At 44.8% G+C, this 27,906-nt stretch overlaps 1 protein-coding gene across 8 annotated transcripts in view; it reads left to right on the top strand.

Annotated features, from left to right (window-relative positions):
- Positions 1-27,441, top strand: part of LOC137353331 (CD276 antigen-like) — a 53,366-nt gene extending 25,925 nt beyond the window's left edge. For 3 of the 8 annotated variants that reach the window (XM_068019479.1, XM_068019481.1, XM_068019478.1), the window contains 7 exons: positions 2,997-3,055; positions 3,620-3,964; positions 7,863-8,207; positions 11,042-11,341; positions 12,491-12,625; positions 20,811-20,880; positions 24,075-24,161. In XM_068019479.1, the coding sequence (XP_067875580.1) occupies positions 2,997-3,055; positions 3,620-3,964; positions 7,863-8,207; positions 11,042-11,341; positions 12,491-12,625; positions 20,811-20,875 (1,249 nt within the window). In that variant the 3' untranslated portion in view covers positions 20,876-20,880; positions 24,075-24,161. Of the gene's footprint in view, positions 1-2,996; positions 3,056-3,619; positions 3,965-7,862; positions 8,208-11,041; positions 11,342-12,490; positions 12,626-20,810; positions 20,881-23,997 lie in introns of all 8 variants that reach the window. The other 5 variants (XM_068019482.1, XM_068019480.1, XM_068019485.1 and 2 more) reach the window with 5 other exon arrangements.
- The last annotated feature ends 465 nt before the right edge of the window (positions 27,442-27,906 follow it).

Below are 27,906 nucleotides of genomic sequence, written 5' to 3'. Positions count from 1 at the left end.
CACTCCCCACCACTTTTGCCGCAGCCTGCCTGACTGGCCCTGCCGACTCCAGACCCCATTTACTGGTAGTGAGGAGGGCATCCATCGATGACATCCTCTCTGCTGGTGCAGTCCCAGCAGTGGCCACTGCTCCCGGTCTAGTTAGATCATTTAAATTTTTATGGCATTCCACTTATGTCTTTGGTGCAATGCTCCTGGCATACTCTGCGATTTCTTCACACTTGCAGTAAAAAAAAGATGCCTAGAGGGGTTCCTGCCCCCTGGGGAGGTGAGAGGATGACCTTCCTCTTCCCACTGCCTGCACTAAGGCTTCCATCGGAGAACCTTGGTGTCCACTCACTCTCTCCTTCAGGCATTTTCAAAACAAGGTCTTCCTACGGGGTCACAGCCAGAATACTTTAAAGGATATTGGCTGCATTTCAGTGCTTCGTAGATGCCCAATTCTCCACAATAGGCATGCAGCCAATCAGTAGCACTGGCTCGACATCTGGATCATTAACTTGAGCTTAGTTTTAAGGTCTAGGAGTGAGTGATGCTGAACCAAATCATTTTACAATTAACAGTTTGGATATATTTGAGTCAACTAAGTCTGATACCCATAAGGTATGAATGAATTCTTTCTGACAACTCTCCATTGACTAGAGGATTGCAACTTAAAAGTTCAACTTTCGACATAGGAGCACTCAATAAATAAGAATAGACTGAGTCAAGGTCACCCAGTGGTTGTAAATGATAAGAGATGTTGTAAAGGTAAAGAATGTGTATCATCGTCATTCAACAATACAGTTGCTAATAAATTATAGTTGAAATTAGCCTCTGTGATTATTACAATTGGTGAGTGTATTTTAAGATTAAATCCCTAGATAGCTGAGAAGTTAACAGTATCGCTAGAGTATCGAGTAGCTCAGAGTTTATGTCCTAGAAATCTGATCACACCCAAAAATAGAAGGGCAGAGGGCAGAGTATCCACTGCACCAATCTGTTCACATGGGCACAGCAACTATGTGAAATTGGAGCTATCAGCTCATTATCATATGTTAAGCATGTAGCCAGTGCATGCTTCTTATTGGCTGCCAACCAGTTTGGGGGAGGTGGAAAATAAGGCATCTCTGACATCACTTAAAAGTCAGCCCACATTTCTTAAAAACATGATGCTCTGTGGCTGCGGACAGCAGGGAAACATTGAAACCTTCAAATTGGCAGCAAGAGGTCCACAAGGGGCAGCTGGTTTCTCCAGTGCAACTTTGGAGGCCCTGGTCCAGGTGGTGGACAGAATGAGGGAGATTCTGTTCCCACGTCTGCCGCCAGTGAGGATGAGCTGCAGAAGAGCTCATTATGAGGAGCTGAGCTCAGAAGAAATGGCTGCAATGATGAAAGAAGTTCAGTCACCTTACCAGAGTTGTCAAGGTAACTCTGCTCCCACCTCCACCACCTCCAAACTCACTGTTCACAATATCCCTCAACCCCACTACCCTTTACTTTCCTACAATCAAGAGGAAATTAAAAATAGATCTCAGAAGAAATCTTCTCATTGTGTTCACGATGTCACAAATTCTAATGCCAAACTGGAAGACGTTAGAGATGAATAGCTTTCAAACAAGTAAGGAACCAGGGAAAAGCGAGGAGGTGGGGATAGGTAAAGAACAAAAGGGACGGTCTGTGTTGAGTAGAGTGCAGGAGTGAATAAACGTCAAAAGGGATGATGGTGCAACAAGTAAATTCTGTGGGGCAGAAATAGGCTGAAACGGTGGGTCTACACGGACAGTCCTGTTTGTGGATCCTGGGAAGGAGATAGATGCAGGCTGTGCAAGATTTGGGGAGGGAGGGGAGGCCACTGTGAGGCTGGAGGTGGGAGAAAGATCTCCAGAAGATGTGCGATCTTCTTCCATTTCTAAATAAGATCATAAAAAATAGGAGCAGGAGTTGGCCATTTGGCCCTTCGAGCCTGCTCCTCCATTCAATAAGATCGTGGCTGATCTGATTGTGGCCTTACATCCACTTTCCTGCCTGCCCCCCATAACCCTTGACTCCCTTGTAGATCAAAAATCTGTCGAATTCATCCTTGAATATATTCAATGATCCAGCCTCCACTGCTCTCTGGGTTAGAGAATTCCAAAGATTAACAACTGTCAGAGAAGAAATTCCTCCTCATCTCCGTCTTAGATGGGTGACCCCTTATTTTTAAACTGTGCCCCCTAGTTCTAGGTTTTCCCCACGAGGGGTAAACATCCTCTCAGCGTCTGATGAAATGTCATCAACCTGAAAAGTTAACTGTTTCTTTTTCCACAGATGCTGTATGACCTGCTGAGTATTTTCAGCATTTTCTGTATATTTTATATTATATTTCGTAGCCATTGTTAAGCTTTGCCCATTCCACATTGTAGAAAACAGGTTTTTAGTTTCTGTGCTGCAGAACGATTTCAGTAACATTGTAATGTCACTGTTCATTTTCGTCTCACACCACCTATCAAAGCTATCTGGTCTGACTGTCTTGCTACGAAAGACTGTAAAAGAACAAGTGAAAAAGACAATTGGTAAGTAAGACACAAAATTGACCAGGACCCAGCTGCCAATCACACATATATTTGAACAAATCCTAAAAGATGTTTCTAGTTGAATTGAGTGGCTTGGCCCTCTGTCACTGTCAAGCCACCTAATTTTTGCAGAAAAAAATCAAGTTAAACTGGGGTGTGACTTCTGTTCGTGGTTAATTTTTGACCCTTGTGCCTGAATTTCCTTGGGCTTTCTGTTGCTATGTCATTGTAACTTCCTTGGAAGTGCAGTTCAAACCCCGTTTATGTGTGTAAACGGAATATTTGCTACACTTCCAATGAAGATACGACAATAAAAGGCCCAAGGAAATTCAAGGTCCTTATGTAAGGTGACAAAACCATTGCAGCTGCAAATTTCGGGAAAAAATGCCTTATTTTTGTCACAGATGCATTGCCAATAACATCTCAAAAGCTGCAATAACAATTAATTTTACTTTGTCCTAGGGGAGCCAGACTGGTGCCTGGGCTGTTTGAATGCGGATTGCTTTTGTGTTGGGGAACAGGTAAATATAAATGTCCATTTCTCAGCGACTGACTCTAAGGTCCTTCGTATTGCCTATATTTCGTGGATGATCAATGGGTGTGATTCACTTTAATCTTTTTGACAGATTTTAGAAACGATAATCCAGGACAAAATTAACAGTCACTTGGATATATGTGGATCAATTAAGGAAACCCAGCACGGATTTGTTAAAGGCAAAACATGTTTAACTGATTCAGTTTTTAATGAGGCAACAGAGACGGTTGATGAGGGTAATGCAGTTGATGTGATGTACATGGACTTCCAAAAGGCGTTTGATAAAGTGCCACACAACAGGCTTGCCAGCAAAGTTGAAGCCCATGGAATAAAAGGCATGGATACAAAGTTGGCTGAGTGACATGAAACAGAGAGAACTGGTAAATTGTTATTTTTCGTAGTAAAGGAAGGTATACAGCAAGGATTCCCAGGGATTGCTACTAGAATTCTCTATTAACCTGTTACAATCCTCCTCACTGTTTATTCCATTTCCAGGTCTCAGATTATCTGCAAACAGCACGATCACATATTCTTTATTTTTGTTCCCCAGTTCCTCTGTCCACTCTTGCTGTCTCAGGAATTGTAGGGGAAAGTGCCCTCCTGTCTTGTGTGAATAGCGATGTGGGAAAACGTGCTGATGATGAGATTCGTGTGTACTGGCAGACGGCTGACCACTTCGTCCATGCCTTTTACTCAGGGCAAGAACAAACTAACCAGAGTTATGGCAACAGAGCAAAACTTTTTACAGAAGAATTTAAACAAGGCAACTTTTCCCTCCTCCTGTCTGACCTCCAAGTGAGTGATGATGCTGACTATACTTGCATAATTCAGATGAAACAGCCAATATTGGGGTACACTGTGGTTCTATCGATTGTGGTCACATTGCAAGTATCAGGTAAAGTTTTACTTTCTCTATCCCCTCATTCCTAAACTTTGCTGTTCTAACTGGAGAAGGGACAAGTGGGTACGGAGGTTTTCTCTGTTTTATGCAAGAGTTTAGAAATGGGCTTAAGGTTTTCTACATTTTGTTTAATAGTTGCAATACAACTACCCTTATCCAAGCTGTCAATAAACAATCTGTCCCAAGCCTTCATCAATTACCAGATGGTAGGAAGAGTGCCTGGTTAGGCTCTCAATTTGAACCTATTTCCTTTCCCCCTTTTCTTCTGCGGAAGTGTCAAAGCAACAATTTCAGTTCTCAATCAATAGGGTGGGTCTGGGGGAGGGCTGGTGCTGGGGGAAATCAGTAGGCTCACTGTAGTGATTACTGCTGGGAGCTACCCATGTTCAGAGCAACTTGTTACAGTCAGGTGAGGAGGGGGTCTCAAGCTCCCCTCTTGCCCTTCCTCTTGTTTGACCACAACAAGGTTCTTTCCTTTTAAACAGTGGTTGTGCTTACCACCTTTGTCAGTGTTTTACCTTTTTCCTTTACTATGATTGTGAAAGAATCAATTGGACAGGTTTTCTTGAGTTTAAACAAGAAATAGGTAAGTTTATTATACTTAACACTCTAACCCCGATTTAAAAATACTAAAAAATATGCTGCACATTCATGCACACATTCACACGGGAATCACACACACACAAGTAGATGACAGAGAGAAAAATAGATATGGTGGTTGGATTAAAGTCCAGAATAAATGGACTTAAATACACAGTCTGTGAAGTGGGTGTTGTTCTGTTTTGTCTATTCAGTTCTTATTCCAAAGAATTCACAACAGCAGACTGGTGAAAGGTATCTCAAATGTTTTATTCACACAGTAAATCATCAAGTACAAGCACTCACAACTTGCACAGTATACTACCCATCAAAACACGTGGTGAATAGTCTTGGACTTGCATCTGCCCTTTGTTCTCTGTGTCCCAGACTCAGGGTGCTTATTGCAAGTGTTAGTCCTGGGTTCTTGTGGTGTCCCAAGTTTCAGTCAGGGGTTAAATCTTGTTTTCAAGACCCACCCCTCTTACTTACTCATAGGGGTCTTGCATAATGACAATTCGTTATTTGGTTCAGTAAGAGCCTTGTCAGCACTCGCATTTCTTATATTGCCTCATTGTCTAACTGTAGGTCTAATCACATCTCATGTCCATAGCAACTCCTTATTTGGTTTGTGCAAGGACATTGAGTCTGCTAGCACTGTGGCTAATCTCATCCTGTTTCATCCTGTTTTTCACGGACTGTCTGCAATTTCTCTAGGCCATCTGCATGCAGCCCCCTTTTTATCCAACCCCATGGTTTCAACAATTGTTGTGTAACTGGCCCTGCAGTCTCAACTAAGTTCTGTCTGCTTCTACTGGTTCCACATGGGTGATCCAGTAGTCCTCCGGCTGAAGCTGTATTCTTGAAGTCCTCTGTGGTTGACAGGGCCCTCAACCGTGTCTGGCCCATTTCCCACACTGCTACCCTCACCCCTTCCCCTCCCTCCCAAAACTGCGACAGGGTCCCCTTGTCTTCACTTTCCACCCCATCAGCCTCCACATCCAAAGGATCATCCTCTCCAATTCCGTCATGTCCAGCGTGATGCCACTACCAAACGCATCTTCCCCTCCCCTCCCCTGTCAGCATTCCGAAGGAATTGTTCCCTCCACGACACCCTGGTCCACTCCTCCATTGCGCCCGACACCTCGTCCCCTTCCCACGGCACCTTCGCATGCAATCGCAGGAGGTGTAATACCTGCCCCTTTACCTGCTCTCTCCTCACTATCCAAGGCCCCAAACACTCCTTTCAGGTGAAGCAGCGATTTACTTGTACTTCTTTCAATTCAGTATACTATATTCGCTGCTCACAATGCAGTCTCCTCTACAGTGGGGAGACCAAACGCAGATCTGCTTTGCGGAACACCTTCGCTCAGTCTGAAAACATGACCTCGAGCTTCCTGTTACTTGCCATTTTAAGACTCCCCCCTGCTGTCATGCTCACATCTCTGTGCTGGGATTGCTGCAGTGTTCCAGTGAACATCAATCCAAGCTCAAGGAACAGCACCTCATTTACTGATGAGGCATGCTACAGCCTACCGGACTGAACATTGAGTTCAATAATTTCAGAGCATGACTGCCCCCCCTTTTTATTTTTATTTTTTCTTTTTATTTTATTTTAGTTTGTTTCGTCATTCAATTTTTTTACCATGTGCCTGCCCGCTGTTTTTTTCATGTTTGTGCTTTTGGCCAGGGCTGTTCATTATTCCGTCATTTAACACCCTCTCTGCACTAACACTTTGTCTTTCACCACACCATTAACACACCCTTTGCCTTTGCTCCATGACTTTTTGGTCAGTTATTCTCTGTGACCCTATGTCCTATCAACACCTTCCCTCGTGTTATCTTTTGCCCCACCCCCGCTTTATTTGCTTAAAACCTATTACATTTCTAACCTTTGCCAGTTCTGATGAATGGTCACTGACCTGAAACGTTAACTCTGCTTCTCTCTCCACAGATGCTAGCAGACCTGCTGAGTTTTTCCAGCATTTTTTGTTTTTATTTCTTGAAGTCCTCGCTGGTCAAAGTGCACTTTGAGATTGGCCTACTTTGCTAAGGGTTTTCTTGAAGGCAGAATTGTAGTTGGCTCTCTTCCCCTAGTTGCTGGCTGTAGCAGTCTATAGGCTTGGAGGGTCCACAGTCGCAGACGGTTTTCAAACTGGATGTTTTCTGGGGAGAGAGAGAGAGAAAGGGAAGCCTACAACTTTCTCTGCTGCTGCAATCTCAGTTTCTTCTTGTCTCTTTGTCCAAAGGAAACAAAACCAGCTTTCCCATGAGATGGACAGCTAGTCACATGGCTGCTTCAGGTTTTCTGGAACCTTCTAATGAAACTCAACGTTAGGAATTGACTCCACATGCCCCAGGATGCCAATTTACTCTTTGAGGGTTTTCTTTCTTTCAAAGTCAATATGTTAGGATTGCTATCAGCCACGAGTCCACCCTTTCGACCTGCCTTTCTATGTCCTCTTGAAGTCTATCACTATCCTCCTCACAGTTCACAATACTTCCAAGCTTTGTGCCATCTGCATTTTTAAATTGTGCCCTGTACACCTGAGTCTAGGTCATTGATATATCCCAAGAAAAACCATGATTCTAGTAGCAATCCCTGGGAAACATCACTGTATACCTTCCTCTACTACGAAAAATAACCATTTGCCAGTTCTCTCTGTTACATGTCACTCAGCCAAATTTATATCCATGCTGCCACTGTCCTTTTTATTCTGTGGGCTTCAACTTTGCTGGCAAGCCTGTTGTGTGGCACTTTATCAAATGCCTTTTGAAAGTCCATGTACATCACATCAACTGCATTACCCTCATTAACCCTCTCTGTTGCCTCATCAAAAAACTGAATCAAATTAGTTAAACATGATTTTCCTTTAACGAATCCGTGCTGGGTTTCCTTAATTAATCCACATATATCCAAATGACTGTTAATTTTGTCCTGGATTATCGTTTCTAAAACCTTTCCTACCACTGAGGTTATACTGACTGGCCTGTAGTGCTGGATTTATCCAAACACCCTTTTTTAAACAAGGGTGTAACATTTGCAATTCTCCAGTCTTCTGGCACCATCAGCGAATACCACTATGTCTAAGGAGGATTGGAAGACTATGGCCAGTGCCTCTGCAATATCTCTTACTTCCAGGTATCCTCAGATGCATCCCATCCAGTCCTGATAACTTATCAACTTTAAGTACAGCTAGCATTCCTAATGCCTCTTTATTAGCCTGTTACAATCCTCCTCACTGTTTATTCCATTTCCAGGTCTCAGATTATCGGCAAACTGCACTATCACATATTCTTTATTTTTGTTCCCCAGTTCCTCTGTCCACCCTTGCTGTCTCAGGAATTGTAGGGGAAAGTGCCCTCCTGTCTTGTGTGAATAGCGATGTGGGAAAACGTGCTGATGATGAGATTCGTGTGTACTGGCAGACGGCTGACCACTTCGTCCATGCCTTTTACTCAGGGCAAGAACAAACTAACCAGAGTTATGGCAACAGAGCAAAACTTTTTACAGAAGAATTTAAACAAGGCAACTTTTCCCTCCTCCTGTCTGACCTCCAAGTGAGTGATGATGCTGACTATACTTGCATAATTCAGATGAAACAGCCAATATTGGGGTACACTGTGGTTCTATCGATTGTGGTCACATTGCAAGTATCAGGTAAAGTTTTGCTTTCTCTATCCCCTCATTCCTAAACTTTGCTGTTCTAACTGGAGAAGGGACAAGTGGGTTCGGAGGTTTTCTCTGTTTTATGCAAGAGTTTAGAAATGGGCTTAAGGTTTTCTACATTTTGTTTAATAGTTGCAATTGACTTGCACCCTTAATAGCTGAGGTGTATAATGCACAGCATACTGTGGTACTGAGATTAGACATTACATCACAGAACCCAGGTTTGATTATTGGCCCTTGATGTGTTCAATAGGAATGAAAGTAGGTCATTTAGCCCCTCAAGCAAATTCTTATTTTAATATTTATTCTCAGAATGTGGGTGCTGCCAGCATTTATTGCACATAATAAATTATCCATTTGATGTAACTTGTGGTAAAGTACACGTAAAGTTCAAACTGATATTCCAGCAATCTCTTCTGTGGAAAAAGTGTCTCCTGACTTTCCCCTTTGTTCATCTGATGATCATCCTGAGCTTAGCTGTTAATGAAGTCTCTTTTAAATGTTACTTTTCAATCTGTTTCCACCACCCTTTCATGCAGCATTTTCCAGATCACAACAACTTGCTGTGTTAAAAAAAAAAATCCTCCGTCACCTCTGGTTCTTAATGCAATCACTTTAAATCAGTGTCCCTCTGGTTACTGACCCTTCTGCCACTGGAAAGAACACCTCTATCAAATCTCCTCTTAACCTTCTCTGCTCTGAGGAGAACAATCTCCAGTCTCTCCACAAAACTGAAGTTCCCTCATCCCTGGTACCATTCTAGTAAATGGTAGGGGCGACACAGTGGCGCAGTGGTTAGCACTGCAGCCTCACAGCTCCAGGGACCCGGGTTCGATTCCGGGTACTGCCTGTGTGGAGTTTGCAAGTTCTCCCTGTGTCTGCGTGGGTTTCCTCCGGGTGCTCCGGTTTCCTCCCACAAGCCAAAAGACTTGCAGGTTGATAGGTAAATTGGCCATTATAAATTGTCACTAGTATAGGTAGGTGGTAGGGAAATATAGGGACAGGTGGGGATGTTTGGTAGGAATATGGGATTAGTGTAGGATTAGTATAAATGGGTGGTTGATGTTCGGCACAGACTCGGTGGGCAGAAGGGCCTGTTTCAGTGCTGTATCTCTAATCTAATCTAATCTAAATCTCTTCTGGATCCTCTCTAAGGCTTTGACATCCTTCCTGACGTGTGATGCCTAGAATTGAACACAAATACTCCAGCTGAGGCCTAACCAGTTTTATGACTTCCTTCCTTCCTCTATTAATAAAGTTTAATGTATTGTAGGAAATGCTGCAGCCAATGTACGCACAGCAAGATCCCATAAACAACAATGAGCTCATGACCAGATAATCTGTTTTTTAGTTATGTTGGTTGAACGATAAAAATTGGCCAGGTCACGGGGATAACTCACCTACCTTTCTTTGAAAAGGTGTCCTGGGATTTTTTTATGTCCTCTTAAGAGGGCATGTGGGGCCTTAGCTTAAAGTGTCATCTGAAAGATGGCACCTCTGATAGTGCAGCACTGCCTCAGTACTGCACTGAAGTGTTAGCCTGGAGTTTGTGCTCAGGTCTCTAGGGTGGAACCTGAACCCACCACCTTCTGACTTAGAGGTAAAAGTGTTACCCAGTAAGCCACAGCTGACATTAAGGAGGCACACGATCGAATTTGTTACCTTCAGTTTGTCATGTTGAGAACAGTAGCATAGTGGTTATGTTAGTGGACTAGTAATCCGGAAGCCTGGACTCATTATCTGGAGACATGCAGTCAAATCTTACCACAGCAGCTGGGGATCTTAAATTCAGTTAATTAAATAAATCTGGAATTAAAAAGCCAGTATCATTAATGGTGACCATGTAACTATTGGATTGTCATCAAAACCCATCTGTTTCACTGATGTCCATTAGGGAAGGAAATTTGCCATCCTTACCCAGTCTGGCCGATATGTGGCTCTAGACCCACAGCAAAGTGGTTGCCTCTTAACTGCCCCCTGTCCAGCAAGCCACTCAGTTGTCAAGAAGGCAGCTCATCACCACCTTCTCAAGGTCAGTTAGGGATGGGCATTAAATGATGGCCTTACCAGTGGCACCCACATCCAATAAATTAAAAAGAGAAGGCTGTGCCAGTCATGGCTCAATGATTGCATTTTCCCTCCTGAGTGATTTCTATTGATGTCATTTCCCTCTATTGCCCATTTTACACTGCTGACAGTTTCTACCGACTGGTTTCAGCAAGTTACTTTCTCTCACTTCTGACTTCTGACAGCCAGACCCCTATTCTTTCTGCCAAAATGCATCACTTCACACTTGTCAGTATTAATTCCATCTGCCACCTCTCTGCCCATTCTGCTAGCCTATCGATGTCCTGGATTGTGGACACTTCATTAGGGTCCCTTCTGACTTCAAGAATACAGCTTCAGCCAGAGGACTACTGGATCACCCACTTCACAGACTGTGTATTTAAGTTCCATTTATTCTGGACTTTAATCCAACCACCGTATCTATTTTTCCCCTCTGTAATCTATTTGTGAGTGTAGCTTTGGATCCATCTGGTTTGAATTAATAAATGGATACTGAAAAAGGAGTGATCAATTGGAAAACCTGGAACTTGGGCTCCGTCAGCACTGAACATGTGCTGGAGCTCTGGAATGAAGATGCAAGGTCAGGATTCCGATCCCTGCTCAGGTGACAACATGTGCAATGTGTTGCATTCAATTGGTGGGATGACTTTCTATTTTGTGGGAGTGATGCAATCCTGCCTTTAAGTAAGGTTGAAACTGACCCTTGAATTCTGCAACTAACTTCTGGACTTTATGTTCCTTTTGGTTTGCAATTGTAGCCCACTACACAGAGCCAGTGTTGACTGTAGAACCTAAGCAGACAGACCTGGGTCATGGAGAACTTGTGAAGCTGATTTGCTCCTCATGGGGTGGCTATCCAGAACCAACTGTACATTGGACTAATAGTATTACAGACATTCTTGATGGCAACAGGACTGTTGTAAATCACATTAATTGTTCTAGAAAGGAATTGTGCAACGTTACCTCCATCCTTTGGATCCAAGCAACATCACACTCCATTACCTGCTCCATATACAATGCCAAGCTCCAGGAGAATAAAACTGCAACCTTATTTTGGAGTAAGTAAAATTAATCAATACTTCCTTCCCCTTGGAAACAAAACCCAAGTATAGACAGCCATCTTTTCATATTTTTGAATCCCTGACATGTCGAGGTTCTGTTCCACGGTTAGTGGCAACCCAACTGTCCTGAACGTCACATGTGAGGCTTGTAACGGTGAGTTTCAATATTATTCGACCCATCATGGGATATCAGGGGAATGTAATCCTGCATTCACCCCAACAGCCATTATACCTCGGATCATTAATTAGTGGTCAGGATTTGCAACTCTGCCTGATTCTATTTCTCCCTCATCCAAGAGCATTGAGGTCAGTTGTAGCACCCTCCACTACCTTCCTGGCTTAGATGTAACATAGAATAAAGTGGGAAGGTCCCAAATCAGATACCTGGTCTGTGTAGCCCAGTACCACACCACACAGTGGGACTTTCTTGTTCTGTACAGCTCAGCATAACACCATATAGTTATTGAATTCCAAAACATTATTCATTGTATGTAGAATTTGGAGATATTTTGATGGCATGACGTAAGTGCAGATATTATTGATTTACTTAAGTAGCCCAACTCATGGAGCCAGAATTTACTGTACATAGGAACAGGAGTAGGCATTTAGCCCCTCGAACCTGCTCTGCCACTCAGTGAGATCATGGCTGACCAGATAGCTGTTGAGTGGTTAAACTTGCCATAGCCCATTTAATTTCCAGGAGATTTTGCAGGGTTAGTTACTGGGAGTGGGCCACGGAAACAGCATGATGCTCTCTCCAGGGCACCTGGGACCTGTGAACAGGGCAAGTAACTATGTATCTCTGTAACCAATCAGATTGAGGTATAATGAAATGAATAGCACAGAGTTTTCCATGTATAACTGTACATCTGCCCTTCCCAAAAGTTACTGTGTGCTTTGTGCATGAATAATGGTGAGCGCCGTTAGCCACCCTTGTTGTTTTGACTGTAAATTCTTAGCCTATCGTTTCCTAGTCATGGATACAGCGCACTTTGATATTAAAAATTTATAACTGCAAGGGTAAAACCTGTTCTGCTACTCACTGCGTGCCCCATATCTCCAAACATTGTGCGGAAAAGTGGATAAAATGAACTGATTCATGTTTTCTTTATGTCGATATCTCACTAATTTTTTATATTTGGACAGATTTACCTAAAGTGAACCCTGTCAGTGAACTACGTCACAAATGGGTTACACCAGTGGTCTTAGTTGCACTAATCATTGTGGTTTCACTGGCAATTTACGTTTTCCTGAAGTATTTCCCCAGGTCTTTACTGACAGGTAAGTGACTTTTCGTTTTTAGTTTACTTAACTGACTCTTAAATACAAAACTAAATAGTCCAGCGAGGTTAGACAACTCTACCTTGACTCTAATCAACTGGGTTTGAAGTCTCCCCAGACTAATGGGTGGAGAGTTTCCATTCTGCACGTTATAAATACCTTTAGGAAAACTATATCAAACTGTATCAACCCAGTTTGACTGTGGGAAGTGCAAATACTCTTACATTCAGCAACTATTAATAATCTAAGAGGTTACCAGGTGGTGGGTGTGAGAAGTGAGAATGTTTTAGTGGAGGATGCTTTCTGAGGTTGGTTCATGGTAATTTGTGGCCAGAGAAGAGGTTGAATTACAGTGCACCTAATCCACACTCAGTATAATTTTGACGCTGACACTGGGGACTAAATGTGGAGCAAAGTTCCATCCCATTAACGTTCCTCACATCAGTATGTAAAAGTGTACCCTTCTACCCCACCATTACCATGCAGAGGAGTCTCACCTGTAGGATCCCTTTTTAAAGCATTCTGCTTTTTGGAATACTGTGTTTTTTTCTGGTTTACTCCACTGTCCTGCTGGACACCGAGAGCAACGACACGTCTGGCGTGCTCCAGATCTGGGAGCAGTGATGTTTTTGAGGGGGAATAGCAGAGGACAGCCCAATCCTTGCTGCCTACGAGAATCCCCCTCCGATGTCACCCCAGCGGAACAAACCCTGCATGAAAAACCAGGAGGGGTTTCTGAGCCCACCGATCATGAAGCAGCTTGCGTATACTATGGGTATGCAGGACCATACTGAAGGACTGGGACTAGCAAGGACAAATGGTGTGGGAAGCAACAACTAACTTAAAAATGGGTATAAAGACTGCTTCAATTAACGTGCGTAGCGTTAAATCCACTACGCGATGTGTTTCAACCTTGGATTACCTCGCCAAGGTCAAAGCCGACCTACTGTTTCTGCAGGAGTGTGGAATACCACACCTCAGCACCTCCAGGCAATGGTCGCGATGGTGGTCCCACGGGCCATCGATCTGGTCAGGGGTTAATGATTGCCGTTCCTCTGGCCTGGGTATTCTGCTGCTGGGAGGTAACTTCACCATCTCCGAAGTTAAGGAGGTGGTGGGCGGTCACCTCCTCGTAACAGATGTAATGAACAACAACGCTCCGCTCCGGTGTACGCGATGGTTCAATGCAGTGAGCAGCTGACCATCTTCCAGCAGCTCCCACTGCTGCTGGCGACGTCCAGGCCAGTCATCCTAGGCAGTGACTTCAACTGCATCATCCTTGCAGCTGGACGATCTGGCAGAGACGACAGCAAACTGGACGCTACGTCCAGATTCCTAATAGAAACAGTTAAAGATGCCAAACTGCACGACGTCATCAGCAAACCTGCAGACACATGGTCAAGATCGGACGGGTCTGCCCGTTCCAGGATTGACTTCCTGTTTGTGTCCCGTGCTGTCACGGTCAGATCCACCGGTGTCAAGCCGGTGTTCTTCTCTAACCATTGCCTCTGACTGGCCAACTGTCACTTACAGGATGACCAGCGGGTTGGTAGGGGGACATGGAAGCTCAATGCTACACTGCTAACCCCAGAGAACGTTGAGGAACTCAAAAGGGATTACAAAGGTTGGAGGACCGTGAAACCCCTCTTTGAGTCTCCAGTTCACTGTTGGGAAGCGATCAAGGAGAACACCAAGAGGTTCTTTATCCACAAAGGGGTTCAGAGGGCGAGAGAGAGACAGAGGGAAATGTCCCGACTCCAGAAAAGTATGCAAAATCTGCTCCGGTTGCAGTCGATGGGGGTTGAGGTCAAGGAGGACCTCCAAGAGGTGAAGAGCCAGCAGGCCTCGCTCTTTGCCACGGAGGCCTCCAAGATCATCTTCCGGTCCAGAGTCCGCTCCATCGAGCAGGATGAGATGTGCTCGCGTTACTTCTTCCAAAAGGTACACAGAGAGAGCTCTGTTATCAGAAGCCTGAGGAAGAAGATGGCTCGGTAATGTCTTCGCAGTCCGACATACTAAGGATCAGCAAATCCTTTTATGCTGGGCTGTCTGACGTGAAGCCCACAGACAGCAGAGCTTCCCAGTCCTTCCTGTCATCTATCACAGAGGTCTTAGATGACAGCATGAGGGAGAGACTGGACAAGCCGCTAACTCTGGACGAGCTGACAAAGGCCGTCAAGTCCTTCAAGACGAGTAAAACTCACGGAAGCGATGGCTTACCGGTTGAGTTGTATTCGGCCCTGTGGGACTGGGTCGGCCCGGACCTGCTGGAAGTATACGAGAGTATGCTCCTGGCCGGCAGCATGTCAGAATCCATGAGGAAAGGCATCATCACCCTCATATGCAAGCAGAAGGGGGAGAGGGCAGAAATCAGAAATTGGCGGCCCATCTCACTGCTTAATGTTGACTACAAGATTCTGTCCAAAGTCATAGCCAGTCGAGTCAAGTCTGCTCTGGAGTTGGTGATCCACCCTGATCAGACCTGTACTGTACTGTACCCGGCAGGAAGATCTCTGATAGTCTCGCACTACTCAGGGATACGATTGCCTATGCACGGGACAGGAGAGTGGACACCTGCCTCATCAGCCTGGACCAGGAGAAGGCTTTTGACAGGATATCGCACACCTACATGATGGACGTGCTTTCCAAAATGGGGTTTGGGGAGGGAATCTGCAATTGGATCAAACTGCTCGACACAAACATCAGTAGTGCAGTCTCAATCAATGGTTGGGAATCAGAAAGCTTCCCGATCCAATCTGGAGTCAGACAGGGCAGTCCTCTCTACCCGGTCTTGTTTGTTTGCTGTATTGAACCCTTTGCTGAGTCTATTAGGAAGGATGCGAGCATAAGAGGGGTGACAATCCCAGACAGTGGAAGCACTCAGGTGAAAACTTCCCTGTACATGGATGACGTCGCCGTCTTCTGCTTGGATCCGCTGTCCGTGCGCAGACTGACGAGCATCTGCGACCAGTTCGAACTGGCCTCGGGAGCCAAAGTTAACCATGGCAAGAGCGAGGCCATGTTCTTTGGGAACTGAGCTGACCGATCCTTTGTCCCCTTCACCGTTAGGTCAGACTACCTGAAGGTGCTGGGGATATGGTTCAGAAGGGCCGGGGCTGCACCAAAACCTGGAAGGAGCGAGTAGCCAGGGTACAAAATAAGCTGAGCATGTGGGAGCAGCGATCTCTCTCCATTATGAGTAAGAACCTGATCATCAGGTGCGAGGCGCTCACGTTGTTGCTGTACGTGGCGCAGGTCTGGCCCATACCCCACTCCTGCGCCGTGGCAGTCACCCGAGCCATTTTCCGCTTCATCTGGGGATCCAAAATGGACCGGGTCCGGAGGGACACAATGTTCAAACCTCTGGATGAGGGCGGGAAAAATGTACCCAACATCGCCCTCATCCTGATGACCACCTTCGTGTGCGGCTGCATCAAGCTGTGTGTAGACCCCCAGTACGCAAACTCCAAGTGTCACTACGTGCTGAGGTTCTATCTGTCCCCAGTATTGCGAAGGATGGGCCTGGTCACATTGCAGCGGAATGCTCCATCCAGTTGGACTGTGTCGTACCACCTATCCTTCATGGAAAAGTTTCTGCGGAAAAACAGCATTGACCACCAATCCATCAGGCAGTGGTCTGCACGGAATGTCCTCAAGGCCCTACGGGAAAAGGAGATGGCAGATGCTGTCGGATGGTTCTCCGAGCAGACTGCCAAAGTCATTTGGTGGAATGTCTCATCACCAGAACTTTCAAACAAGCACCAAGATGTAGCTTGGCTGGTGGTGAGAAGAGCCCTCCCCGTCAGATCCTTCCTGCACGCCCGAAGTCTCACCCCCTCTGCACAATGCCCTCGAGGTGGCTGTGGTGGGGAAGAGACGGTTGCCCACCTGCTTCTGGAATGTGTCTTTGCAAAGCAGGTGTGGAAAGAGATGCAGTGGTTTTTGTCGAGGTTCATCCCAAGCAGCTCTGTAACACAGGAGTCTGTGTTCTACGGGCTGTTCCCAGGGACACACACTGAGATAGACATCAACTGCTGCTGGAGGACTATCAATTCGGTGAAAGACGCTCTTTGGTCTGCCCGAAACTTGCTGGTCTTCCAGTGCAAAGAGTTGTCCACGACCGAGTGTTGCGGACTGGCACATTCCAATGTCCAGGACTACGTGCTGAGGGACGCACTAAAGCTTGGGGCAGCTGCGGCAAAGGCTCAATGGGGAAAGACCACTGTGTAAGGTACCCCCACCAAGCTGAACTGATGGATCCATGGAAAACCCCTCGAACTGGATCCAGAAAACATTTGTTTTCTGTAAAATGTACATGGTATGAAAAATGAAATGGAAGGGTTGTGAGGCAACTCACTCCTGTATTGAAGGAAACTGATCTCCTTTGCACTCTGTATTTTTTGACTTGATGCTGTTTGGAACTGTTTTGTATTTTTTTTACAGATTTTTATGAATAAAGTATATTTTGGAAATTAAAAAAAAGTCCTGCTGGACGAGGTCCTACAGGTGCTGGCTTGCCTCATACCTGGCCCCATTCATGACATGCAGCTTCAAAAAAAAAAATTATTTCATGGAATGTGGGTGTCACTGGCAGTGCCAGTATTTGTTGCCCATCCCTAATTGCCTTGACAACTGAATGGCTTGCTCATCCATTTCAGAGAGCAGGTAAGAGTCAACCACATTGCTGTGGGTCTGGAGTAGTGTATAGTCCAGACCAGGTAAGGACGACAGAATGCTCTTCCTAAAGGACATTAGTGAAGCAGAAAAGTTTCCACAGCAATCGATGATAGTTTCATGGCACCATTACTGAGACTAGCTTTCAATTCCAGATTTTTATCAATTAATTGAATTTATTAATTAATTGAATGTAAACTCCAGCGTCTGTGGTGGGATTTGAACCCATGTCCCAAAGGCATTAGCCTGGGCCTCTGGGTTACTAGCTTAGTGACATTACCACTACCACCACGCCACAATCATATATGAGTTTCACAACCAATCATGATTGTGTCCTCAACTGATGTTCTTACATGCATTTCCCAGCTGAGGTTATTGCATCGCAATCAGAGGCAAGAACTTTATTTATTTAGAGATACAGCACTGAAACAGGCCTCCGGCCCACCGAGTCTGTGGCGACCATCAACCACCCATCCATACTAATCCTACACTAATTCCATATTCCTACCACATCCCCACCTATCCCTATATTTCCCTACCACCTACCTATACTAGGGACAATTTATAATGGTCAATTTACCTATCAACCTGCAAGTCTTTGGCATGTGGGAGGAAACCGGAGCACCCGGAGGAAACCCACACAGACACAGGGAGAATTTGCAAACTCCACACAGGCAGTACCCGGAATTGAACCCGGGTCGCTGGAGCTGTGAGGCTGCGGTGCTAACCACTGCGCCACTGTGCCGCCCATTGATATCTATTCCAGGTTTCTGTGTGGTGGTATACACATGCAGCTTTCAGGAAACACTGGTCTGTTTCCACATGTCCCATCCTCTTTATCCACGCTAGTGTGAACACATCTCCAATTCTTTCCATTCCTAGTCCACCTCTCCTCTAAGAGTTCAAACCATACAACTATGCACATATGTCCCATTGTACCTCTACTCTCACTGCCCCATACTCACTCTCTTTTCATGGTCCTCCTTCTCCTTGTTCCCACATGTCACCTTCTTCAACTCCTCACTTGTCCCATTCTCATTCTGCTCTCGCTTGTCCTCTTCAGCATCTCCTCTCACTGTTCTGATTCCACCTCTCTTCTCACAGCTCTGGCTGATCTTTTCCTGCTCAAGCAAAGAAGCACTGAGGCTGATTCAATTGCCTAAAATGCTGTCCAGGAAGAGATTAACCACCTCCTCAGATCTTCTTAATTTGCAAAGCTCAATTTCATTTGCATTCATCCAAGCATGTTTCTACTTGTGGGGAGGTCCAAAACCAGGGGCCATAAGTATAGGATAGTCATAAATAAATCAAATAAGCAATTCAGGAGAAACCTCTTTACCCAGAGAGTGGCTGGAATGTGGAATTTGCTATCAGATGGAGTAATTGAGGCAAATAATATAGATGCATTTAAGGGGAAGTTAGGTAAACACCACAAGGGAGAAAGGAATAGGAGGATATTGTGATAGGATAAGATGAAGTAAATAGAGCGGGAGGGGGCAAAGGAAGGAAAAAAAAGAAGGGAGTGGCAGTATTGTTCAAGAAGCTAATATAGCATTGTAAAGAGATGATGTAGTGAGGGTTTAAAGATAGAATCTATTGGATTAGGATTAAAGAACAAAAAGGAACTATTACAATTCTGGATGTATAGGTGACCGAATAATGGGAAGGAAATAGAGGAACAAATGTACAGGTAAATTACAGAAGGACGCAAGAACTCTACAGTAGTGATAGTGAGGTCTTCAATTATCCTAATATAGACTGGGATAGTAACAGTGTAAAGGGCAAAGAAGGGAAAGAATTCCTGAAATGTATACAAGAACTTTCTTGATCAGTGTGCTTCCAGCTCAATGAGGAAGGAAGGAGTGCTGAATCTAGTCCTGGGAATGAAGTAGGGCAAGTGGACCTTGTTTCAGTGTGGGAGCATTTGGGAAACAGCTGCAGACTTTGAAATAAGGTCCTGCATACCCAAGGTCATTTATATCAGAAAGAGTAATGGTCCTATTACTGACCCCTGTGGAACACCATTGTATACCTCTCTCTAGACTAAAAAGTCAATGTTCAACAGCACTCTCTGCTTTCTGACCCTTTAATCCCATGAGTTTAAGGAGATAAATAAAGAGAAATGATTTCCAGTGGCTGAGGACACAGATTTAAGGTGATTGGCAAAAGAACCAGAGGTGACAAGAAGAATTTTTTTTTACACACAGCAAGTTGTTGTGGCCTGGAAAGCACTGCCTGAAAGGGCAGTGGAAGCAGTTTAAATAGTAACTTTCAAAGGGGAATTAGATAAATACAAGAAGAGAAAAACTGTGCAGTGCTATGGGGAAAGAGCAGGGGAGTGGGATTATTTAGAAACCCATTGGGTTCACTAATGTCCTGTAGGGAAGGAAATCTGCTCTCCTTACCTGGTCTGGCCTACATGTGACTCCAGACCCACAGCAATGTGGTTGACTCTTAACTGCCCTCTGAAATGGCCTAGCAAGTTGTCAAGGGTAATTAGGGATGGGCAACAAATGCTGGCCTTGCCAGCGATGCCCACATCCCATGACAAAATAAAAAAAAGTTCTCCTTCTGTGCTGTATCATTCTGTGGTTTTACAAACACTGACATAGTCGGGCCGAATGGCCTGTTTCTGTGGTATAAATTCTATGTAATGTATGAGTGCAGCTACGTGCCTCTCACAATTTCAACTGTGCTCCTGGCTGTTAAGACTGAGGCCTAACAGCTGCTGCTGGAGAAGAGCAGCAAAATGGCCCCAAGTATTGAGAATTATCTTGTTGGCATTAAATAAAATGTTTTCAGTACTTTTATGTCTTCAACCTGCTGCAGTGACCCCAGCTGACCCCAGTGTCCGAGGCTAGGCCCTTGCCCCAGATTTTCATAGGTTCCCATCTGCTGAGGGGGACCCAGGAAAGTAAAGGCCTGCTACCCGACCCGAACCCGACGGGACCCGACGACATGTGTCGGGTTCGGGTCTGGTCGGGTTGCACTTCCAGGTCCGGCATTCGGGTTCGTGTCGGGTTGGGTCGGACACGCTACATCACAGCTAAGTAGCTCCGATGTTAATGTAATTTTTTGACTAGAAAGGTGGTTTTGTTATAGTTATTTTAAGCTTGTGCAGATCAGCAACAAAATGAAAAACAGAAGGTTTGTTAACTGATGGTCATGTCGGGTCGGACACGGGGAAAAAATGGAAGGACTCAGGCCGGGTTGGGCTTGGGTCGGGTTTTATTTGCAGACCCGAGCAGGCCTTTAAAGGAAGGGGACATATTGGAAAATGGGGTGGAAGGCTGGGAACCCTTCCGTCCTGCCTTATAGTCGCGCCAGCATTGCTGCAAGTGCAAGGCCCAGTTACGCTCCTTGGGAAAGCCCCAGGAAATCCCAGGGCAGCTAAATGGGGGGGGAGATCTGACCTAGCTGGTCCTCTTCTCTGCGCTTGAGAAATGCCAGTGAAACCTTCTTCAAATGTTCACTGCAAGATAAGAAATAATTTGTACTCCAAACCTCTTAGCAGGTGATGTGGCTGCACAGCAGTTTGAGCTGGCTTCATTGAAACTCACAGATCCTGTAGTTTGAGCCCGGTAAGTGTTCCTGTTCTTAGGTCAATCTGTTATTGATGGTTTTTCTTTTGAAATGTAAATGTTGGTTTATAAACACTATACAACGTTGAACTGGGGGACGAACTCAATACCGAATATCTCCCTGAAAAAGGCTCTCATTTTGAAGGGAATCTGCATTGCTAAATCATACAGATCAGTAAGGTTGGATCCCTGAATTAGTCTAATTTTAGCCTTGGGTGATAGTGGTTGAGCTACAATTAGTCTCAGATTAAAGAAGGGAAATAATCTTCCAAGCTTTCTCTTACTGATCATTATCCACTGAGTTTAACTATATTAGAAAAACGTTTACTGATGATCTGTTATCAACCTATACACACAGGATGACTTTTGATCATATTGTATGTTATATAAAATATATATATATATATATATATATATATAGAGGGGTATGTCCTTTCCACGTGTACTAAGTCAACGCCACACTGCTGCACTCTCCAATTCTTTAGGTACTGTCTGGGTGCCGTTGATGCTGTTTTTATAACTTCATGAGCTTTCCTTGGAGAGCAGTGTGAATTGGTGGAAAGATTCTCAAACTGATTAACAGTTTGACAAGCCTTGATGTGAACACTCCTTCCATGACTGTAACCGTCTTTATACCAGGATATAGGGTGGCTAATCCTATACAGTGGGAAACGTTTGTGGGCTCGCACAAACCATATAGTGAGGGGTCTGTGTACGCCACCGAGACCCGCTGGACTCAAGTATCTTGCGAGATGTCAACCCAGAATTTAGAGCCAGGTCTGTCTGGTGTGGGGTCTGAACCCTGCACCTTCTGTCTTCGAGGTGGGTACCACCACTAGGCCGAAAGCTTGCTCCTGGATGCCACTAATATAGTTTCAGTTAGGATTGAAGACAACAGATTGTAAAGGGAAAAAAAGTGAGATTTTCAGGTCAAAATGTTTTCTTAAAGTACTTCGTGAAAAGGTGTGCACCTATTTGTTTTGTTTTCAATACATGTATCAGTAGAAAACTATCTCAACAAGAACTTGCATTTCTAAAGCACCTTCAATAAACATCAAAGTGTGCTTCACATTGGAGTAGGAGAGTTAGAAGGAATGGCAGAAACCAAGGTTCCAAAAAACGGGTTTTGAGGAGGCTTTTAAGAGAAGTAGCAAGATGCAGGGGTTCAGGGGGGAATTCCAGAGAATTAGATCAAGGTGGCTGAAGGTTCTTCTGCCGATGGAAGGGTAGATGGAGAAGGATGCACAGGGGGCCTGAGTTGCTGAACCAAAAGTTGGAATGTAAAGCTGGAGGAAGTTGTAGAGTCAGAGTGGGGTGAGGCCACAGCAGGGATTTGTAGTCAAGGACAAAGATATTGACTTCAGTGAATTTGGGCAGAAGATTAGGGGTGAGCAAAACTATGGGTGGCAAAGAAAATTGGATGGCCACTTGAAGGAAATAAACTTGCAGGGCTACGGGGATCAAGTGGGGGAGGGGGACTGGCTCGATTGCTCCATGGAGAGCCAGCATGAACCTGATAGGCCAAATGGCCTCCTTCTGTGCTGTAAATGACCCTATGAAAGCAGGGAGGTCTGGGAGGTGTAGAGGAGCTCAGACCCAAGGCAGCAGCCAGTATGTATGTACAAGTTAATACAGCAACACTGGCTATAGATACACATATAAAAACTAAACTAAATATGGCAAAGCAAGAGCATGAAGTGTTAGGAACCAGCAGCCTGAAGTGAGAGTCTGGGTCCGATCGATTGGTGATCTGTCCTGGCTTGTTTAGTGGTTTAAAGATGGTTTGACAGAGCTCAGAGCCCAATTTCTGGATGAGAGGAGTGAGGTTGAATGAATAATACAATCCTGGTTGTGGCTGATGGATGTGGGCAGTGGGTGATCTGAGGCTGCCCAGTGTTTGGCAATCTCTGATTGATCTGTGGAAGTCATGGGTAAAACCAGGTCAGAACACTGTTGGTTCATTCAGCCGGTGAATGATGTCTGTGGTCTGGCATTGTCGCTGTCTGCTGCACCTTTGTGTTGTGCTTCTGGTGCATGTCTGTCCTGCCAAGGATGTGCAGTGTTTCTGTTAGTAGCTGTTGTACATCATATTTTACTCTGGCATCTTGACCCTCTGCTAAGAAATAGAAGAGCAGAAACTGGGGCAGCAGCGAACCGTGATGAGATGATGTCTGGGGTGGCAGCAGCAATGGAGCATCCATGCAGTTCAAAGCAGCAGTGCCCCAGGTAGAAAAGGTGCCATCTTTGCATCCTCAGTGTAACTAGGAGCCAACATTTGAAGTCTGCCTACCACCAGTCTTACAACCAGAAGTTGGCAAAAATTATGCACAGCTTCTCTCTGTCTCATTGCCTGGCCTTTAAAAAGGTTTACCAAGCTTTCTTTTTCTTAAAAATGAATTACATTTAATTGGGTTAGGTAAATGATAAGAGAGATTGCAACTCTTCCCAGTAACAGTTGGGCCTGTTTGCTGAAAATTGGACTCGACTTAAGGAAGTTAACAGGCAATTAGGAAGACAAATGGCTTTATTGCAAGGGGGTTGGAGTTTAAGACTAAGGTAGTCTTGCTACATTCATATAGGGCTTTGGTGAGATCACACCTGGAGTACTGTGTACAATTTTGGTCTCCTTACCTGAGGATGTACTTGGCTTAAAGGTGGTGCAACAAAGGTTCACTAGATTGATTCCTGGGATAAGCAGGCTGACCTATGAGGAGAGATTGAGTAGAACGGGTCTATATTCTCTGGAATTTAGAAGAATGAGAGGTAATCTCATTGAAATGTACAAAATTCTTAGAGGGTTTGACAGGGTAGATGCTGAGAGGTGGTTTCCATTGACTGGAGAGACTAGAAGTAGGGGTCATAATCTCAGGACAAAGGGTTGGCCATTTAGGACTGAAATGGGGAGAAATTTCTTCACTCAGAGGGTTGTGTATGCTGAGTTAATGAGTATATACATGTCTGAAATCGATAGATTTTAGGGTACAATGGTAATCAAAGGATATGGAGATGGGGCAGGAAAGTGGAGTTGATATAAAAATTCAGCCATGGTCTTATTAAATGGCAGAGCAGACACAAAGCGCTGTTTGGCTTACTTCTGTTACTATTTTTTACGTTCAGATCTTCTCTGCTGGATTGTCAGTGTGACCTGGGATCGGTCTGTGCTTCTGGTCAATTTATATGTTTGCTCACTCTAGGGAACAGAAGCCACATTCAGGATGGCCAAGGTCACGCTGAAACTCAACTGTTAACGAAAGGATTAGAAGCCAACAACATAAAGGAGAATGAAGCAGGAGGGAATATGCTGTGGGCAATGAGTGCAAATGCTACAATATGCTGTGAACGTGTCTTTGAATTATTTGATATATGTCTCATTTGATTGCCTTCAGTGACTGACTGTCAATGATGACAGTAAGTGGTATAAAATGCTCTAAGCTCCATGCCTGTAAATGAAACTTTGCTGTGAATTGTGTAACATAATTTTCTTTTCCATTTTCTCCTCTTCAAACTTGAAACCTTCGGCTGTGACAAGGGTACCATACCAGAGTATTTTCTAAATGGTGAGAATCTGGGAACTGTGGTGGAGCAGAGAGATTTAGGGTTCCATGTACAGAAAATGCTAAAAAAAAAAACTAGTCGACAGGCACAAGAATTAAAAAGGCTCATGGCATGAGCTTTTAGCTCAAGGGGGATGGAATACAGAAGGGTGGAAGTTATGTTACAGTTATATAAAGCTCTGGTTAGTTTCCATTTAGAGTAGTGCCTTCAGTTTTGGGCACTACACCTCAGGGAGGATATATTAGCTTTGGAGAGGGTGCAGAATGACACGGGGGTGAAAGGGGTTAAATTATGAGGATAGGATGTGTAGATTAGGCTTTCATTCCTTTGATTGTTGAGATGTTTAAGATAATGAAAGGAATTGATAAGGTAGACAGAGAGACAATTTCCTCTTGTGGGGGAAATCCAGAACCTTAAAATTAGAGCTAGACCATTCAGGGGTGATGTCAGGAAACACTTCTTCACACAAAGGCTAGTGGAAATCTGGAACTCTGTCCCCAAAAAAAGTTGTTGAGACTGTCGGGACAATTGAAAACTTAAAAATTGAGATTGATAGATTTTTGTTAGGCAAGGGTATTAAGGGTTACGGAACTAAGGCAAATAAATGGAGTTAAGATACAAATCAGTCATGATTTAACTGAATAGCAGAACAGGCTTAAGGGGCTGAATCGTCTATAACAACAACGTGCATTTATATAGCACCTTTAATGTAATAAAATGTCCTAAGTCCCTGAAGCAGGTGACCAAAAATTTGATAAAAGAGTTTTAAGGAGTGGCTTAAAGAAGGAACGAGACGTAGAGAGGCAGAGGGGTTTAGGGAGGGCATTTCAGAGCTTAGGGCCTTGGCCACTGAAGGCACAGCCACCAATGGTGGAGTGATTAAAATCTGTGATGCTCAAGAAGCCAGAATTAGATATCATGGAGGATTGTGGGGCTGGAGGAGATTACAGATGTAGGAAGGGTGAGGATGAGAATTTTAAAATCGAGGCGTTACTTCACTGGGAACTAGTGTAGGTCAGCAAGCACAGGGGTGATTGGTGAACGGGACTTGGTGCAAGTAAGGACACAGGCAGCAGAGTTTTGGATGACCTCATCAAAGTTTATGAGGGGTAGAATGAGGAAGGCCAGTCAGGAGTGTGTTGGAATAGTCAAGTCTAGAGGTAAAAAAGGCATGAGTGAGGGTTTCAGCAGCAGATGAGCTAAGGCAGGGGCAGAGTAGGGTGGTGCTCCGGTGGTGGAAATAGGTGGTCCTAGTGATTGCGTGGATATGTGGTCGGAAGCTCATCTCAGGGTCAGATATAACACCAAGGTTGTGAACAGTCTGGTTCAGCCTCAGACCGTTGACAGGGAGAGGAATGGGGTCAGTGGCAAGGGGATGGAGTTTGTGATGTGAATCAAAGACAATGGCTTCGGTATTCCCACTATATAGTTTAGGAAATTTCTGCTCATCCAGCACAAATAGCCTGACAGTGTAGAGACAGTGGAGGAGTGGGGAGAGTTGGTGCTGAGGCAGAGCTGAATGTTGTCAGTATACATGCTCCTATGTTCCTTGACTGCCATCAGATCTCACCTAAGTAGCCCAAGTTTGATGTGTGGCTAGACAATGAGTTTTGGGCTGACTATTCAATTGTTGTGGGCATGATAGCTAAGACAATAATCTTCTCGCCCAGTGTCCGCAGACAGAGACCTAATTGATTCTGTCCCTAGCAGAGGTACACTGAGGTCGGTTGTAATGTCCCAGCTGGACTCCCGACTAAGATCCACTAACTCAGTTCAAAACTAATCACGTAGCAGGCTTTTAATTTGATGACTGCATATGTATGCTCTGAATGATCACTGTAGACGTGTTGTAATGTGCTTTGAACTTGGAGACTTAAGTTTCATGTATTTGACTGGAGTTGTTCACATTTGATGGTGTCAGATAGACAACCAACCTGAAAATGTTGAACGTTGTTGTACTTGGTGGGAGCAAGGTGGGAAAAAGTGGGCTTGTGAACAATACTAATGTCACTGAAGACTTGTATCAACACAGCAATTTCCCAATGAACGGATGTTGCTGGGCGGTGAGCTTTATTTTCCATACTTTTGGGAGCCTATTTTGTGCTTCTGGAAAGGCTGGTTTCTGAGGACTTGCTGATGATACCTGAGTCATCGCAAACGGTGCCTGTAATTAATGGACAATTGGGAATCCTGTAAATTGATGGCAAATACCGAACCGTTTAGAGGGAACGGAGGCTGTGAACTACATTTGATATTCAATCTTCATTGCTGCTAATTTGAACCAATGACTATCATTGATGATCTTCTCCAGATGGAAGTATATTGAAGTCCAGCAGAGAATTCCAATAGATGAACCCATTCTAATTCACTCCATTGCACACAATTCTAATAGACCAAGGGGCTTTCTATTCACCATCATTGTGTAAAACTCCAGTGAAGCAAACCCATTGTTTACAAGTCGTCCAGGAGGATCCCAGATTCCTGATAGTGTAAAGCTCCTGGCTGCACCATGCCAGATTGGCATTAAAAACACAGAAAGGAGGTTTCCTAGGATGCTCAAAGGTAGACTGGGACAATTGTAAAGTATACGATCGATTCCTATTCACTCCCAAAACAGAGACTGAAAGATCCAAAGCTGAGATTGATAGATTTTTGTTAGGCAAGGGTATTTAAAGGTTACAAAGCCAAAAAGAGTGGTGGAGTTAAGATATAGGGATGAATTTTACAGACCACCCCCCCCCCCCAACATCGGGGGTCAGGGTGGGCTAGACGGAAAATACCGTTGGCAGAGGCCCGCCACGGGCCTCGATGCCGGGAAGGCCAGGCCTGATAGTGCCGGTGGTAGCGAGGCCTCGTGGTGGCCCCCCCGCCACTTGGCGAGGGGAGCCAAATTTAAATATGTAAATTAAATTTAAATAAAGGAATAAATTACCTTCTTGCTCCTGTCATCTGTTCTGGTGCGAGGCAGAACATTGGTGGGGAGGGGGGAGCAGATAAGTTTTTCAGTATGGGGTGAGGGGGGGGTGGAGCGGAGTCACAGTCATCTCATTGGTGTAGGGGATGGTGGGAAGGGGTAAAGTGTAAAGTTGATGCACGTGGTGGGGGGGGGGGAAGGTCAGATGTAAAAGGCAAGTATTTTGGGGGGGGGGAAAAGAGGGCAAGTAATTAAATCTATGGTTATTGGGGGAGGGGTCGGAGAGCGGAAAGATCAATTTATTTAAATTTTTACTATCAATCTCCCTTTAAATATTTAAATTGAAATGTGGGGCTTGAAGCCCTTTAAAAATCAGTGCCTGTGCAAAGGGATGGACAGCCCGCCCCTCCCACCACATCACTTGGGTGGTCGGTCCTCCCCGGCTATTTAAATGAGCCGCCGCGCTGAATATTGCTGTGGCTCCGCGCCGCCTGGTCCCTGCGGACGGACCGCCACTGTTTTCATCCACTGCCCATTACGATGGCGGAAGTATCAAT

This window comes from Heterodontus francisci, chromosome 41 (assembly GCF_036365525.1).
Source record: "Heterodontus francisci isolate sHetFra1 chromosome 41, sHetFra1.hap1, whole genome shotgun sequence".
NCBI lineage: Eukaryota > Metazoa > Chordata > Chondrichthyes > Heterodontiformes > Heterodontidae > Heterodontus > Heterodontus francisci.
The sequence above is the reverse complement of the archived record's forward strand: the minus strand, read 5'-3'. Positions and strand labels throughout refer to the sequence as shown.